Raw genomic sequence first — 17,608 nt, 5'->3', positions numbered from 1 at the left:
GTCCTGGCTCAAACCACACAAATGTATCTTCCCACTTCTTGAGATATATTTGATTATATTTGCCTTTAGATTTAAACTTTATTCATGGAGGAGTCTTGGATGAACCCTCTTCACCCTCAAATGTTAACTTGAAACCAATTTTATAGTAAAGACTAAGATTAAGAACACATGCCACACTATACTTGAATCAGACAGGAGATGGTGGAGAAAGTAATGTAAATTAGTAAAGTTGGCTTTTGCCTGCATTTGGAAGCTTGAGCATTGACAATACTTATGACATTCATTAACCAAAGAAACTGTAACAAAGTCGTTTTTCATGAAGAAAAGTTTTAAGGTTACATTTATTTCATAAAATATAGTTTCGATTACATTTATTTCATAAAATATAGTTTACTAAGGGTAAAAACTAAACAGAGGAAGAAAATTTGGACAAAAAATTAATCTCTTAATGACAGAGTGTCTGATAACCATATTTTTCAGCATTGTGTCAAACTATCATCATTGTACCATACCTCCCATTCATCTACTGCTTCTTCCCTCTCTCAATATTGTCTTCAAGTTGTAGAGCCTCTATATTTCTTTCAGCTTTCAACTTTCCCTTGTTTGTTTAGTACTAATATGCCATTCCAGCTCTTGATATTCATACAGTTGGTTTTCTTTTCTCCAAAGGTCTCTTTAATCATTCTATAGGTGGTACCCAACTTTCTCCTTGTTATACAAGCTTCTACAGCCCTGCTTTTGTGTTCTATCCATTCCTGTGTAGCCATTTACACCTATCAATCTCATTTTTAGACTACTGCTTTCCACCTGTTTAGCAATGTGACCTTTTTTATTACATTTGCGACACACGGCCCAACGCTGGGAGCACTCTGGCCGATCGTGATACATATAGCATGACGCACAGGACGGCAACAGGGGCCGGCGGCCTGAATTCTGTTTATGCACCGTGCGGGAGCGGCCGTAACGGCCGGATTGTACCGCTCGCACGTCGTCTGCCCCGGACACAGTGGACGCGGACGCGCCGCCCTGAACCGCCACGACGTCGCACCACGCTTCCAGCTGTTGACCTGCGATGTGAGAGACTTCATACGATTGAGCAATGGACAGGACTTCCTCAAGGGAAGGGTCTTCTAACTGCAGGGCCCGTTGCCGGACCTCCCTATCAGGGGCAGAACGAACAATGACATCGCGTACCATAACGTGAGCATACGACTCTCGCGACTGCTCCGTGACAAAATGACACTTGCAACTAAGACCGTGCAGGGTAGCGGCCCACGCCCGGTAAGACTGATGGGACTGTTTCTTGCATTGATAGAACTCGACCCTAGCCGCCACAATATGCATGCGGCGGATATAATATGAAGACAGCAAGGAACACAATGCGTCAAAAGACAGCGACAAGGGTTCCTGCAATGGCGCTAGCTGCCGCAAAACGTGATACAGCAAGGGAGATATCCAAGACAAGAAGAGAGCACGACATACCTCCGCATCGGCAACATGAAACGCCTGGAAATGCTGCCGAAGGCGATGTTCATATGCGTCCCAATCCTCCGCCGTCTCATCATACGGGGGAAAGGGAGGAGGGAACGGCGCTGGAGCAGACTGCGTGGAGAGCAACACCGGAAGCACTTGTTTCATGGTGGCCATGAGCTCCGTCTGCTGCTCAACCAAAACCCGCACTAAATCCCCCATGCTGTGGAGAAGCTGCGAAACCGGAACAACGACGCAACACGCGAAAGAACGACCCTACTCGTCGCCAATTGTGTAGTAACACTGTTCACGTTTACGTAGCACTTCACTTAGCATAGACCGGGACTGAGTCCTAGGCAGGCCTGTGCTGCCTGAGTTCTTGTTGTTGTTGTTGTTGTTGTTGTTGTTGTTGTTACGCCGGCAGAGGTCGCGTCCGAATTCTCGCGTGCCCTCTGGTGGATGGGACTCTACTTGCGGCAACTACCGTCCGTGACGCGCCGTGCCAATGTGCGCCTCCCGCGATCTGTCTGGTGGCTACTGCAACCTGCTTCATTTTTATAATTTCTCTTTTGATCAAATGATTCAGTATCTTCTGTGTAATATAAGAATTTCCACTAGGCCTTGTCTTTTTACCTGTTTGATTATCTGCTACCTTCACTATTTCATTTGTCAAGGCTACCCACTTACATCAAAGCTACCCATTCATCTTTAACTACATTCCCTTCCAGTTTCAGCCAAATATTGTCTTGTGCTTGCTATAATTCCTAATAATCTTTTGTCTTTTCAACCTATCCATGCCCCATCTCCTTAATTTCATAGCTTTCTTTGATTTTGTAAGTTTTAACTTACAGTTTGACTAATAAATTATGGTTGGAGTCCACATCTGGCTCTGGAAATGCTTTACAGTTTAAAATGTGGTTTCAAAACCTCCATCTCACAGTCACATAATCAATCTGAAACCTCCCACTGTCCTTCGACCTTCTTTCATGGTTCTTAAACCAAATATTAGTAATGATTAATTATGTTCTTGGTAGAATTCTAGAAATGGCTTCCTCTTTCAGTACTTTCCCCCAGTCCATATTCTCCTACTAGTTTTCCATCTCTCCCTTTCCCTACTATCAAATTTAGCTTCCCTACCACAATTAAACTTTTGTCTCCCTTAACTACCTCCATAATTTTTATCTCATCATTTATTCTTTCAATATCTTAATCATCTGCAGACCTAGTTGTCATATGAACTTTTACTACTATGGTCAGTGTTGATTTGATATCAACAAGGTACACTACAACCAGGGTTAAGGAGGTGAGGAAGGAATTGTGTGAGCAGGGAATTGAGGCTGACTCTACACTCTGGACTGTTGGATCAGTCAATATTATAGCTTGATAACAATATGTAAACAAAGCAACAGAGAAGAATTTATGGACTATTTTGACACTGTTCTGGGCAGGTTCACATATTTATTCAACATACAATGGTGCTAATACTGCCACCAAGTAAACATAAACTGAATAACTTGCTATGGAAAGCATGACCACAAAACAAACAAATGTTACACAGCAACTGTCATGGCAACAGGGCTTTTATTACACCAGTGACATAATACCAAAATAGGTGAAACTTCAAGTTTAGCAGAATTATAGATAACTATTTTTTGAAATAGATAAGATTTATGTAGTGAATAAAGAGTCTGTACTCCATATTTCATGAGATAGCAAGTGCTCTTTCGTGACCCCCACATCCTCGTCCCATCTTGGAGACATCTATGGCTTTCATAGAGTGAGAGACCTAGTGATTACCGCAACATGTCTACTCAAAATAATATGAAAAATGCGGAAGAATTTTTTAAATGCATCTCACATCTTGATTTAGGGGAAAGGGGGGGAGGTGACCATTTCCTTTGCTTGTGGATGCTATAATGTAACACATCAAGACACCAATAGCAGTGCATGATGCACCCTTTTCTGCTTACTTCTTGATACACTGGTAATTTTGCTATGTAAGAATTTATGTATGACCATGTTCCAATATTCAGCTTGCATTTATCATTATATGTGAAGAAGAGTAACAATCACACTTCAAAGGATAACAAAAAACTTATTAAATTATGAAAACATTTGTTCGTAATGTAAAGAAGTCTTCAGTATGAGCTTGAACATTATATTTTATATAAAATAATGAAGATTTAGAATTTAAGTTACTGCTAGTATGGGGAAATGGTATATTACTTTATTTTTAATGAAATTTTGTAATATAATTCCTAAAAGTATTCTTCTACATCTACATCTACATTTATACTCCGCAAGCCACCCAACGGTGTGTGGCGGAAGGCACTTTACGTGCCACTGTCATTATCTCCCTTTCCTGTTCCAGTCGTGTATGGTTCGCGGGAAGAACGACTGTCTGAAAGCCTCTGTGCGCGCTCTAATCTCTCTAATTTTACATTCGTGATCTCCTCAGGAGGTATAAGTAGGGGGAAGCAATATATTCGATACCTCATCCAGAAACGCACCCTCTCGAAACCTGGCGAGCAAGCTACACCGCGATGCAGAGCGCCTCTCTTGCAGAGTCTGCCACTTGAGTTTGTTAAACATCTCCGTAACGCTATCACGGTTACCAAATAACCCTGTGACGAAACGCGCCGCTCTTCTTTAGATCTTCTCTATCTCCTCAGTCAACCCGATCTGGTACGGATCCCACACTGATGAGCAATACTCAAGTATAGGTCGAACGAGTGTTTTGTAAGCCACCTCCTTTGTTGATGGACTACATTTTCTAAGGACTCTCCCAATGAATCTCAACCTGGTACCCGCCTTACCAACAATTAATTTTATATGATCATTCCACTTCAAATCGTTCCGCACGCATACTCCCAGATATTTTACAGAAGTAACTGCTACCAGTGTTTGTTCCGCTATCATATAATCATACAATAAAGGATCCTTCTTTCTATGTATTCGCAATACATTACATTTGTCTATATTAAGGGTCAGTTGCCACTCCCTGCACCAAGTGCCTATCTGCTGCAGATCTTCCTGCATTTCGCTACAATTTTCTAATGCTGCAACTTCTCTGTATACTACAGCATCATCCGCGAAAAGCCGCATGGAACTTCCAACACAATCTACTAGGTCATTTATATATATTGTGAAAAGCAATGGTTCCATAACACTCCCCTGTGGCACGCCAGAGGTTACTTTAATATCTGTAGACGTCTCTCCGTTGATAACAACATGCTGTGTTCTGTTTGCTAAAAACTCTTCAATCTAGCCACACAGCTGGTCTGATATTCCGTAGGCTCTTACTTTGTTTATCAGGCGACAGTGCGGAACTGTATCGAACGCCTTCCGGAAGTCAAGAAACATAGCATCTACCTGGGAGCCCGTATCTAATATTTTCTGGGTCTCATGAACAAATAAAGCGAGTTGGGTTTCACACGATCGCTGTTTCCGGAATCCATGTTGATTCCTACATAGTAGATTCTGAGTTTCCAAAAACGACATGATACTCGAGCAAAAGACATGTTCTAAAATTCTACAACAGATCGACGTCAGAGATATAGGTCTATAGTTTTGCGCATCTGCTCGACGACCCTTCTTGAAGACTAGGACTACCTGTGCTCTTTTCCAATCATTTGGAACCTTCTGTTCCTCTAGAGACTTGCGGTACATGGCTGTTAGAAGGGGGGCAAGTTCTTTCGCGTACTCTGTGTAGAATCGAATTGGTATTCCGTCAGGTCCAGTGGACTTTCCTCTGTTGAGTGATTCCAGTTGCTTTTCTATTCCTTGGACACTTATTTCGATGTCAGCCATTTTTTCGTTGGTGCGAGGATTTAGAGAAGGAACTGCAGTGTGGTCTTCCTCTGTGAAACAGCTTTGGAAAAAGGTGTTTAGTATTTCAGCTTTATGCTTGTCATCCTCTGTTTCAATGCCATCATCATCCCAGAGTGTCTATATCCTTCCTATAGATTTTAACATTGCAAGACTGTATTTTACGAAACTGTTAATGTAAGATATGTCTATTTTCTGTCAAGCATATTGTCGTGCATAAATAATTTTGTAACAGTTTTTTTTTCATTGTAAATTATATAAGATAATAATCATAGCAAAACTGTAAGCACCACAAACTGTTATATTTCAATATAAGGTCTCGTGTCAGGCCAAAGCAGTTCAAATTAATTGCTACAGAGATTTGTTACTGAATTGTTAGTGTGAATCAATAAGCAGTGTGAGTCAGTTGCAGTTAATTGGTATGGATAAATGAAGAAAATTATTAATATACCTCTGTTTGATTTTTTATCTAAAAAAAGTCAAAATACAAAAACTGCTAAAGAATGCAACATAATCCAATAAAGCATAGCAACCAGGATGCATGCAGTGAGCATACATGAACAACAATGAAAGCCAGCTTTGAACTCTTCAGGATACATATCAGTTGGAAAAGTAATGTTTCCTGCTGTAAGACTTCTATGATTTGTGAAGCCCTTTATTCTGATGTTGATGAAAATTCAATCTATAATTAGAACTTTGCACTAAATGTTTGGATCTTGACCAAGAAAAGGAATGTTGCAATGCCTATGATACATAAACTAATGTAAGAAGAATGTACTGTTTTATGGGACAATACTGTGAAAAGTATAGTTGCTTTTTGCCATACAGCAGAGATGCTGAGTCACAGACAGGCACTCAAAAAGACTGTCAGAAAGGGACCTCTTGGCCAAAAAGGCCTTTGTTGGAAATAGACAACATATATACACACACTCATGCAAACACAACTTACACACACAAGACCACAGTCTCTGGTTGCTGAGGCCTCAGTTGTTGTGCCCATCTGCAACAGCATCTCTGCTATATGGTGAGTAATGTAACTATCCTTTTCATAATATTTTCACATGAAACAGAGCACACTTGAAGAAGTGATTACAAACTGAAAGCTGTCCCATGTACAGAAATAATGGTTGAGTCCCATTAAGCAATATATCTCTTTCTGCATATATTTTGGAGCATTATTCCCATCAAATGTTACACATTACCATCTCCTTATGTTTGATTTCATTATGTGGGAGAAATTACTGCAGTATCTTGCAAAAAGGCAGGATCTCTTGCAATTGCAACAGATCATTTCTCTCTCATTCAAAATGCTATAGCCTATTGTTTATATTTTCACATTCATTGAGTCACTTACATCAGTGTTAACATACGCATCCTCAGCTGTACATTCTGCCTTTTCTGTAGGATTGCTCAATGCAAACACAATGGGATGCTCTGTGAATTTTGCCACAGTTTTTAACAGCTTTGGTGTAAAAGCCCCTCTAACAGCTGCAGCACCTGGGAAGGGAAGATGTACATTTTGTTATTGTTATCAAGATTTTTAAAAAATGAATATTTAGTATTACTTTAGCAGGCACTGTAAGAAAAACATTATTTCTACAGGTGCTCCCAGAAATCTTCAACAAAACATTTGTCAAAAGTATGTCTGCACTACAGCTAGATTTAAACAAAAATTTTAGGTTGTTTTTTTTTTTTAATTTCAGTAGTCCTAAAACAGTCAAAACATATATCAAGAGTTACATAAGTAGCTTAAGAAAAGAATGCTCTTTTCATACACATCATGATTAAACTGCAGGAGATGATGCATGGTGATGTAAGGAATAATAAGGTTTAATGAACAGAAGTGCATAACACACTTTTTCATTAAAAAGGCCATTTTATGCATGCCATGCAGCATCCTTCACAGTAAATTACAGTGAATGACACACTTTCTTGTATTTTGGTGGAAGGGTTTGAAGTGTTCATCTCAAATGCAGAGGCATGCATGAATATGCAACTCTCATGGATTGCTGCACTCTTCAAATATTCCAGTGTAAACTAAATGGTGTGAACATGTTATTTTAGTAACTGAACGTCTTATATGAGCTCCTCATACTTGAAACCTTTCACATGTCTGATGACTAAGCAGTTCATTCTACTGGATCACTTTGCTCATACTTGATTCATCAACTGGATAAGATGTAGTTGAGGTGCCTCTACACTGTAATTTGGACATGAGATAGAACATTAGAATGTAGTGATCACATGATTCTTTAAAATTAGTAAAATAAGTTTTTTCAGCATTGAGGAAGTGTGTTTTACAGTTACTGTAGGTATGATAGGATTGTCTGGCCCTTTATATAGTCACCAGTAATCTCCACCCCATACTGAAGCTGTACTTGTACCATTGAGTTTCTAATTAGCTCACATAAGGCTGATGCAAAGGCTGATGTATTCCACTAGAATGTGACCTACAAATAACTGCACAGTATGAATAAAACCTTTCCTTTCTGTGGAAACCATATGTTCTGGATAAATGTTAATTATTAGATATTATTTGTTTCTCAGCCTTTCACAGATTAAGTTTCATAGTTCATTCCCATTGATCAAAATCATTAATTATGATAAATAATATTCCAGTAACTCTAACAATTGACAACATATGAAATAAGTCATAAGAGTTTAGCTGCTTACTTGTTAAGAGGAAAAGTTTTTTTTTTTTTTTTTTTACATAAACAGAGAGAAAAAACATTTCATATAAGCATAAGTGATAACATATGCATGGTACAAATATCAGTGTACTTAAAAATGACTACAGAATTTAATATATGATAATTTTTACAATTGTTCAGTTTTTACATAGCAAAATATAAAGAGATTTCTGTGTAAACAGTGGAAACTCCAGGTAGGAATATCAACAATATAGGAAAAGATAGATTGCTACTTACTGTAAAGAAGACATGTTAAGTTGCAGACAGGCACAAGGGAAAGACACTTACTTAAAGCTTTCAGCCACAGCCTTCATCAGCAAAAGAGAAACACACACCATTCATACATGCAAGCAAGCACACCTTATGTACACATTACTGCCAACTCCAGCATATTGAGCCAGAGTTCACCTTCATTTGGGATGCAAGCAGCAATCTGGAGGGGGCAGGAAGGGGAAGGGATGGTAATGTATGGGTGAGGAGAGAGAAGAATGTTGTCCTGTGGAGTGTGCAGGGACTAGAGTGCCCACAGATACAGTATCAGGAGGTTATTGGGCAGGGAGGTGGACAAAAAGGAGCAAAAAAGGAGAGCAGCAGAAAAAGATGGGCATGTAAGTTGTCAGAGGGCAGAAAAACAAAAAGGGTGGGAGGAGACAACGTGGAGGAGATCATTGGACAGAGGGGGTGGAAACTTATGGGTGAATGGTGTAGGGACAATATGTTGCCGTAGACGAAGGCTGGGATAATTATGAGAGCAGAGAATGTGTTATAAGGATAACTCCATCTGTGCAGTTGAAAGAAAAGCTGCTGGTGGAGGGCTGGATCTACATGGTTTGGATAGTGATGCAGCCATTGAAATCAAGCATGTTATGTTCAGCTGCATATTGTGCCACAGGGTGGTCTACTTTTCTCTTGGCCACAGTTTGGCATTGGCTGTTCACACCACTGGACAGTTGGTTGGTAGTCATAGCAGTATAAAAAGCTGTGCATCGATTGCAGCAGAGCTGGTAAATAATATGGCTGCTTTCACAGGTGGCCTGGCACCTGATTCAGTGGGATAAACCTGTGAAAATCATTCTAAGGCTGAAATAAGCAAAATGATATAGATGAATCTTTGTGGACCACTATTTTGCTCTTTAATTATGCTTTATAAAACAACTCAACCAATGTCTGCAGCAGTTCAAGCTCCGGTGCACAGTATAGCAAGAAAAACTAAAGCTGTGGTCAAGAAGAAACTGAACTTCAAAGCAAAATGCAGCATTGAGACTGGTATAGATTTAGTAAATAAGCTAAACTATGTAGGTATAAAAATAGATTATTTATTAAAATCTGATAATTACCTATTATAACTGTTGGTTTCACTGTTTCAACTATTTCCTCAAGATCTTTGATAGGTTCATGGATTTTTGCATATACTGACTTTTGAGCTGTAATGCCACCTGAAGGCCTATCTTTGACAATCAGTCCTTTTGAGTCTACCATCCAGATCTTGTCCCTTGCATCTTGCAGGGAGGTTCCCTCTTCCTGCATTGCCCTCACACAGAGTCCAGCAATACCAAGTGAAGCCTATAAAAATATCAAAATGCTGTACGATTCATCAATCTCCTCATAGTGCAAACTTGAGGTTGTGAACAGTGTTTTGTAATATCAATTTACAGTTTACTTCTTGTGTTATGCTGTTGAATATCTCCTCTTACATATAACTTAATGCATAATGATGAGACATATATGTGTAGATTACAATTTTGACTATCTTAAATTTTCTAAACAGAGACTGACAGTGGGCTTGTGGGCAAGTGTCACACATTTCTCATGACTTTTTTTTTATTTTCAGTGTATCACTTATATGTGATGAGTGCACCCACTCCAGCAGCCCAAAAGAGATGTGAGATTAGAGCAGTTCAAAATATGTTGTCTTCTATAATCAGAGGTAACTGCACATCTTACTTTCTATATAGGCATGTTGTCCTTGACATTCATTTCCAGATATGACTGATGTGATCTCCCCACATTAACGTGGATTCAACTTATTTTCTACAGGCAATGAGAACTCCAGGTTGGAATATCAACAACGTAAAGAAAAGGATAAACTGCTACTCACATTAAAGATGACACATTGAGTTGCAGGCAGGCACAATGAAAAGACTGTTATACATTAGTTTTCAGCCAAAGCCCTCTTCAGGAAAGGAAACACACATACAAATTTATTCACATAAGCAAGCACACCTCACAAGCAGAGGACTTCCACCTCCAGCAGCTCAGACTGGAATGTCGAGAATTCTGGTCCAAGCCACCGGAGGTAGTGCTCATGTGTACATGAGGTGTTCTCACTTATGTGAATGAATGTATGTGTGTTTCCTTTCCTGAAGAGGGCTTTGGCTCAAAGCTAAGTGTCTTTTCATTGTGCTTGTCTTCAATTCAACATGTCATCATTACAATGAGTAGCAGTCTGTCCTTTTCCTTGTACTGTCGTTGTTTCCTAAATAGTTAGATCAGATGTAGCTTGTAGTTTCCATACTAGAGGAGGCTGTAACATTTATCAATTGGAGCAAACCAGACCTTGGACTACACTACAGATCAGTCTGTCATGCAACCAAGATTGGGGGGGTGGGGGGGGGTGGAGAGGGGGGGTGATTAGAGGTGGGGGGGGGGGGTGGAATGGAGGGAGAGAGGAGTGAAATATGTCAATATCACACTCTGGCCAATAGTTTACACATGTATCTTCTTTCCATTTCATCATCAACTACTAAATGACACTAAAAGCTAACTCCAAGGTCAGAGCTTTAGGTAGCATATTTATCTGCCAACATCACATTTTTGTTTTTTGTGTTTTGGAGAAATTTTTAGTGCTACATGTACTAGCATTACTGCGTGGTTAATGTTTTGTCTTGTGCTGTGATTGGGGTTTTTGGGTAAATAAATAAATACTGAATTGTGATCTAATGAGACAGTGCCATAGAAAACAGTCTTGCAGCTTGTTCATATATACCATGGCATATTCACACAATAAAAAAAACTCACTCTTGAGAAAGAGGGAGGGAGAGAGAGAGAGAGAGAGAGAGAGAGAGAGAGAGAGAGAGAGAGAGAGTGCTGTATGTGTACATGAAATCTAATATTACAGAGCATACAGCCATTAAATTAATAAGCAAGTCCCAGAATCTTTCATTTAAAAAAATGGAGAAAGCAGGATGTGAACCAATTAACTTTTGCATTGTAAATCTAAGTTGGGTTGGGTTGTTTGTGGTAGGAGACTACACAGTGAGGTGATCGGTCTCATCGGATTAGGGAAGGATGGGAAGGAAGTTGGCCGTGCCCTTTCAAGGGAACCATCCCGGCATTTGCCTAGAGCAATTTAGGGAAATCATGAAAAACCTAAATCAGGATGACCGATCACGGGATTGAACCGTTGTCCTCGTAAATCCAAGTTTCTATCCATTAACTGTCATAAACTTCCATGCAGGTGTGTTTTTTATATTGTCCAGTTTCCTGAAGCCATTGTAGCAACCCCTACTCGTGTCGACTGCTGTGTCCAAACACGTTAGTTCCATTCGCACCATTCATGGATACAGTTGTGTCATGAATTCAGTGACTGCACAGCAACAAATGAATGGCATAAATGGCCAAGTTGGAATCTGCCACTTGGAGTGCTGAATAATGTTGTTGCCTACTCCTTGAAGCTATAACTTTTGTTTTTATGTTTATTCTATTCCTTGGTTACTGTTTTTATTGTTTACAAGTTACCTATAGCATCTGTGCTTCTTTTTCTGTAATACCAAGTAATAAAAAATTCAAAATTCGCTCAGATTGATGTCAGCTTTTGCTATGCTGGAATTACAGCAGGTATGACTAAGTTTGCATTAATAGTGAGTCAGCTCGAGCAATGCTATGCTTCCAAAGTTCAAGATATAATCACGGCACTGCCAACCGAGAATGCATACAAAAGATTAGAGACTGAGCTTATTCATAGAGTTGCAAGATCACAGGAAGACCATATCAGACAAGTGCTGACTCAGGAAGATACAGATGACAGAAAAACCATCTGCGTACCTGTGTCACCTCTGCAGAAAGGTGGACATCAGAACAGTGCCTAACAATCTTCTGCATCTGCATCTGGAGCAGCCGTCTGCCACTGCAGGTAAAGGCAATCATCACATCGCAGTCAGAGATGTCCCTGGACACTGTTGCAGAACTGGCTGACTGCATCTAAGATGCCATCGCTCTGGACCAACAGGTTAGTGCTGTGACAAAGTCTGGTAGTGCCCCATCTGTGGCCCTTCCCGTTTCAGGCACAGATTACAATGCTCTGCCCATCAAAGTTGATGCACTGAGCGCACATATTGGCACACTGTTGTCACAAGGAGGTGTTAGTCGCTACAGAGGACATAGCCACAAATGATCTAGGAGCCGTTCCTCAAATCAATCTGTATGAGATGCTGGTCTGACCACCTGTTGGTACCACAGAAGATTTGGAAAGCAGGCTACAAAGTGCACTAACCCCTGTACCTACCCAAATACAAACAGCGGTTGGATGTAGGCACCACCGATTGCTCAATTACATCCTGGTGCCTATTCATTACTGACAGGGTATCAGGTCAGAAATATTTAATAGACACAGGGTCCAACCTTACTATCTTGCCCAGAGTATCTCTGCACTGTTTCAGGCCACCCACTGCATTTAGCTTGTCTGCTGCAAATAATTCAGCAATTGCAATGTATGGCACGTGGCTCCACCGTAAGTTCACGTGGGACTTCACCATAGCAGATGTGGCAGAAGCAATAATTGGTGCTGATTTATTAGCTCACTATCAACTTCTACTGGACATAGCAAATTCCTACCTAATAGACAATGTTACTGGACTTATAACCATTGGGTACCATTGTGATGCCATAACATACATCATCAAGGTTATACAGGTTGCAGAAGAGGAGTATTGCTTGCTGCTCCATGAGTTCCCGACCTTAACAAGGCCTCCAGGTGTGCCACAGAAAGTTTTGCACAATACAGTCCACCACACAAAAAACACCTGTGTATTGGTGACTGCGATGATTGGCTCCAGGACACCTCACCATTGCTAAACCAGAATTCAACGCAATGTTACGAGAAGGTTTCATCCAACCCTCAAGTAGTCCATGGTCATTTGCACTCCATTTAGTACCCAAAAAGGGAGGATGCTGGCACCTGTGTAGCAATTACAGAGTGCTCAACTCGTGGACTGTGCCTGATTGCTACCCAGTGCCACTACTAAAAGACTATAGCCACACACTGCATGGAGCCACTGTATTCAATGTTATAGACTGCACAAAAGCGTATACCCAGATTTCCGTGGCAACAGAGGACATTCCAAAGATCACTATTATTATGCCATTTGGGTTGTATGAAGGCAAGTTCATGATCTTTGGCTTGCGTAATGCTGCTCAAACCTGGCACAGGTTCGTCAATTCTGTCTTGCGTGGGTTGAACTTTTGTTTTGTTTATCTGGATGATGTGTTAGTGTATTCATCATCCAAGGAGCAACATCACCAGCACCTGAGAGAAGTTTTTGAGCGTTTCAAAAAGTACAGCATAGTGTTAAACACAGCTAAATGTGTGTTTGGCCAACATCAAGTCGATTTCCTGGGTTTATCAAATATCTTCATCAGGCTCATTACCACACTCTGAGGAGGTTGAAGCCATATTGCAATTACCCAAGCCACCTACAATAAAAAAGATATGCAGGTACTTATGAATGCTCAATTTTTACCGCCGTCATTTACCACACACTGCCAAATAACAGGCACAGTTCAACACAGCACTGGTTGGTCCCAAGGTTAAGCACAGTTCTCCTGTGCAGTGGACAGAGGAGATGAATACGGCTTTTGAAGTAACCAAAAAGAGCCTAGCACAAGCAGCACTGCTGGCACACCCCAAGCTTGAAGCTCCACTGGCATTAGTGGTGGATGCCAGTCAGTTAGCCATTGGTGCAGCCCTCCAACAATGGGTAGACAATGCCTGGCAGCCATTGGCTTATTTCTCGCACAGGCTGCCACCTGCACAACAAAGATGGAGCGCATATGATCAGGAACTTTTAGCCATATATCAAGCAATCAAGTACTTTCAACCACAGGTTGAGGCACGAGAGTTTGTGATATACACTGACCACAAGCCTTTAACATACGTCTTCAAGGAAAACAGCAACACTTGCTCTCCACAGCAGTACAGCCAATTAGAATTTATTAGCCAGTTTAGTATGGACATCTGCCATATATGAGGCATCACTAATGTGGTTGTGGACTGCCTCTCTGGAGTGGCCAGTGTCTCATAGCCTGTGGACATGATGGTGCTGTGCCAGGGTGCAACAAGAAGATTCCGGGCTACACATCATATTGCCTGATGACACTGCAGCACTCAAGTTACAGCAAGTTGACATTCCTGGTGAGAACATGAAATTGCACTGTGAAGTGTCACATGGCAGATCACGCCCTTTTTTTCCCATTGCATTTCACAGGCCAGTGTTCAAGTTCTTAAATAATCTTTGGCACCCACAAGTCCGGTCAACATTCAAGCTAGTGTCTCAAAGGTTTGTGTGATCAGGGATAGAAAGAAAATGCCATGAATGGACGAGAACTTGCCAGCATTGCCAACTTTGCAAAATCACTCGCCACATTCATCCCCGAATAGGAGAGTTCCCGGACACTTCTTTATGCTACGCAAATTTTCATCTTGATGTGGTAGGACCACTTCCTCCATCAGATGGCCAGCGGTACATATTCAGAATGATTGACAGATATATGCAATGGTCTGAAGCAGTACCTATGGACAACATCTCTGCGGAAACACTAGCCACCACTTTTACATCAACCTAGCTGGCAAGATTTGGATGTCCTCTCCCTATCACCACTGACAGAGGTTGATAGTTTGAGTCAGATTTGTTCACACACTTGACGAAGTTCTGTGACTATGTCCATCACAAAATGACCAGTTATCATCTGGTCAGCAATGGCATGCTTGAACATTGACATCAAATGCTGAAGGCTGCGCTAATGTGCCATGGGACATCTTGGACATCTGCACTACCCATAGTCCTGTAGTCCGGCTGGGAGTATAAGCCACATACAAACCAGATATAGAGTCCTTGGCAACTGTATTGGTTTATGGCAAGACTTTGCACCTACCAGTTTGTCGACGCAGGCCTACTGTTAGAAACAGACGACCAACCAGAGTTCCTTTGCAAGCTACAGAAACATGTAAGCCAAATGAAACCCACATAGGCCTCCATGCATGGTTGTCCAACAACTTTTGTGCATAACAGCCTCGAAAGCTGTTCGCACATTATGTTACATACAGATGGCATCAAGCCACCACCGCAGCCACCGTATGCTGGACCCCGTTGCATCCAGTGCAGAGACACATATGTGATGGTCATCATAGTAAATGGCAAACAGGACACTGTGTCTCTTAGCAGAGTGAAGCTGGCTTACATTTCCAAGGAGGCATCACCCACCTTATGGTGAAGAGCTCAATGCCTGACAGATGCAACACCTTGACTTCTGGCACCAGCTGCCACAACAGGTTGATGCAGAACCTACACACACCACCCACTCCGGATAACACATCCACTTCCTGGCCAGGTTCAGAGAAGACACACCATGCTCCGCTTTCACCAAGGGGGCTCCTGTAGCAACTGCTATTCACATCAACTGCTATGTCTGCACACGTTAGTTCCATTTGCGCCAAGATACAGTTGTGTCACAAATTCAGTGACTGCACAAGCAAGTTTGAATCAGCCAGTTGGAGCACTGAATAATGTTTTGCCTACTGCTTGGAGTTATAACTTTTGTTTTTATGTTTATTCTGTTCCTTGGTTACTGTTTTTGTTGTTTACAAGTTGCCTACAGCAACTGTATTTCTTTTTCTGTAATATCAATTAATAAACCATTCAAGTATATTCTCAGTGCGTGTTTGAATATTTATTAACTACAGGTAGCTCTACACAAAGAAACTATACCCATCACCATTAATCACTGGTATGCCATTAACTGACATTCAGTTATAACAAATCATACGAAGAATGATCCAGTTTTGATGCATATTCAGTGTTCCATTGCCCTGAAATGCCATACTTTCATGGCACAGAAGCTACAAAAGAAAATGAAGAAATACAAAAACTCTTTAATGGAAAATATGATGTTTTCTATCATTTTCTTACAGCAAATCATACCAATAAAGACACAGTTTCAAGAGACCCTCTTCGTGCTAATGCTTTGAAACAGCATACATTCATAGGACATAATATGTTATAACATAAAACCCAGCAAACATAGGCTTCAGCTGAATATGATGAAATCCAAAATAACATCTGCCCAAATTCTTCTTGTGATGTAGACATGAGGAAGAGGTGATGTAGGGCCCATAGGCTGAATGAATTGAATATTCAGGGTGCCTGTAAGAGCTGTATACTGTAGAAACCATGCACTCAAACCTCTGCTACATAGAGCTAAGAAGCATTTTGAGGCACAGTCTTACACCTAGCTAATAATTATTTGAAAAACATCACTTGATGATATCAACAGTTTAAATATGTTGACTGTCATTATGTAAATTCATGTGGCAAATATGAAAAATGTACTCTGATAATATAAATTATGTAATCCATTATCAAGAGATGTGTTTAATATATATTTTGGGATGGCTTCACTTCAGAACCTTTAACTATGAGCTGTCTCTCCATTATTTAGTCCTATTAGAAGATGATGGGTCTTATCTGGGTTACACAGGAGAAGAACCATTTCACTGCAGCATCTAGTGATTCCAGTGACAACTGTTTTAACAATGCTGTGTCTTGATGGCTGTTAATCATCACCAAGTCATTAATTATCACTGAGTCATCTACATAGCAGGTCACAGAGTGCGGAACATAATACATCAATTAACTGATTGCAATAATGAAAAAGAATAGTCCAAGAAATGATACCCAAGATACACCTGTTTCAACAACTTCCATCAGAGAATGTCTCTTCCTCAGAGAGACATATTGTTTTCTGTTACTTAAGCATGAATCAGTTACTTGTATTGATGTATTATGCATCCCATAAGGTTCAAGTTTCTCAAGGAATATTTTTAAAAAATCAAAAGCTTTACTTAGTTCATGTAAAAAGTAAGATATTGTTCTTAAAGCTGTAATTATCTCTTTTACTATGTTATAAACTGCTGAAGCTGTAGCCCATGTTTCCCCATCTGTAACCAATCTGATTCTTTGGAAGGAAATTATTTTATTTCAAATGATTACTTAGCTGGTACTATAGGAGTTTCAAAATTTTTTTTAAATTATCACAACTACTGAAACTGGTCAGTAATCATGTGGGAGATTTATGTCTTCTTTTTTGGAAACTGCTATAACTTTTGAAGTTTTTAGTGATTCAGGGAAATTCCAGACTGTAGACATTTATTACAATGAATTGAATGTTTATGTTTCATAGATCAAATGAATGGCCTTTTTGATAATGTGGGTGGATGGACAGTCATTACCCATAGCTTTAGAGTTTGAGAAAATTTTAACTGATCAGTCAGAACATTATGACCAACTATCTAACAGACGGTATGTCTACCTTTGGCATCGATAACAGCAGTGATGTGTCATTGCATG

The 17,608-nt window shown here is 40.4% G+C and overlaps 1 protein-coding gene across 1 annotated transcript in view; it reads right to left on the bottom strand.

The window, feature by feature from the left end:
* The window catches only part of LOC126161693 (NADP-dependent malic enzyme-like), a 111,988-nt gene that overhangs the window by 33,388 nt on the left and 60,992 nt on the right, over window positions 1-17,608 (bottom strand). The window contains exons 7-8 of the mRNA XM_049917708.1: window positions 9,326-9,551; window positions 6,653-6,795 (exon numbers count right to left, since the gene is read on the bottom strand). Of these exons, the coding sequence (XP_049773665.1) occupies window positions 6,653-6,795; window positions 9,326-9,551 (369 nt within the window). The remainder of the gene's footprint in view (window positions 1-6,652; window positions 6,796-9,325; window positions 9,552-17,608) is intronic.

This window comes from Schistocerca cancellata, chromosome 2 (genome assembly GCF_023864275.1).
Source record: "Schistocerca cancellata isolate TAMUIC-IGC-003103 chromosome 2, iqSchCanc2.1, whole genome shotgun sequence".
Taxonomy (NCBI): Eukaryota; Metazoa; Arthropoda; class Insecta; order Orthoptera; family Acrididae; genus Schistocerca; species Schistocerca cancellata.
This window is presented reverse-complemented; position numbering and strand designations above follow the sequence as displayed.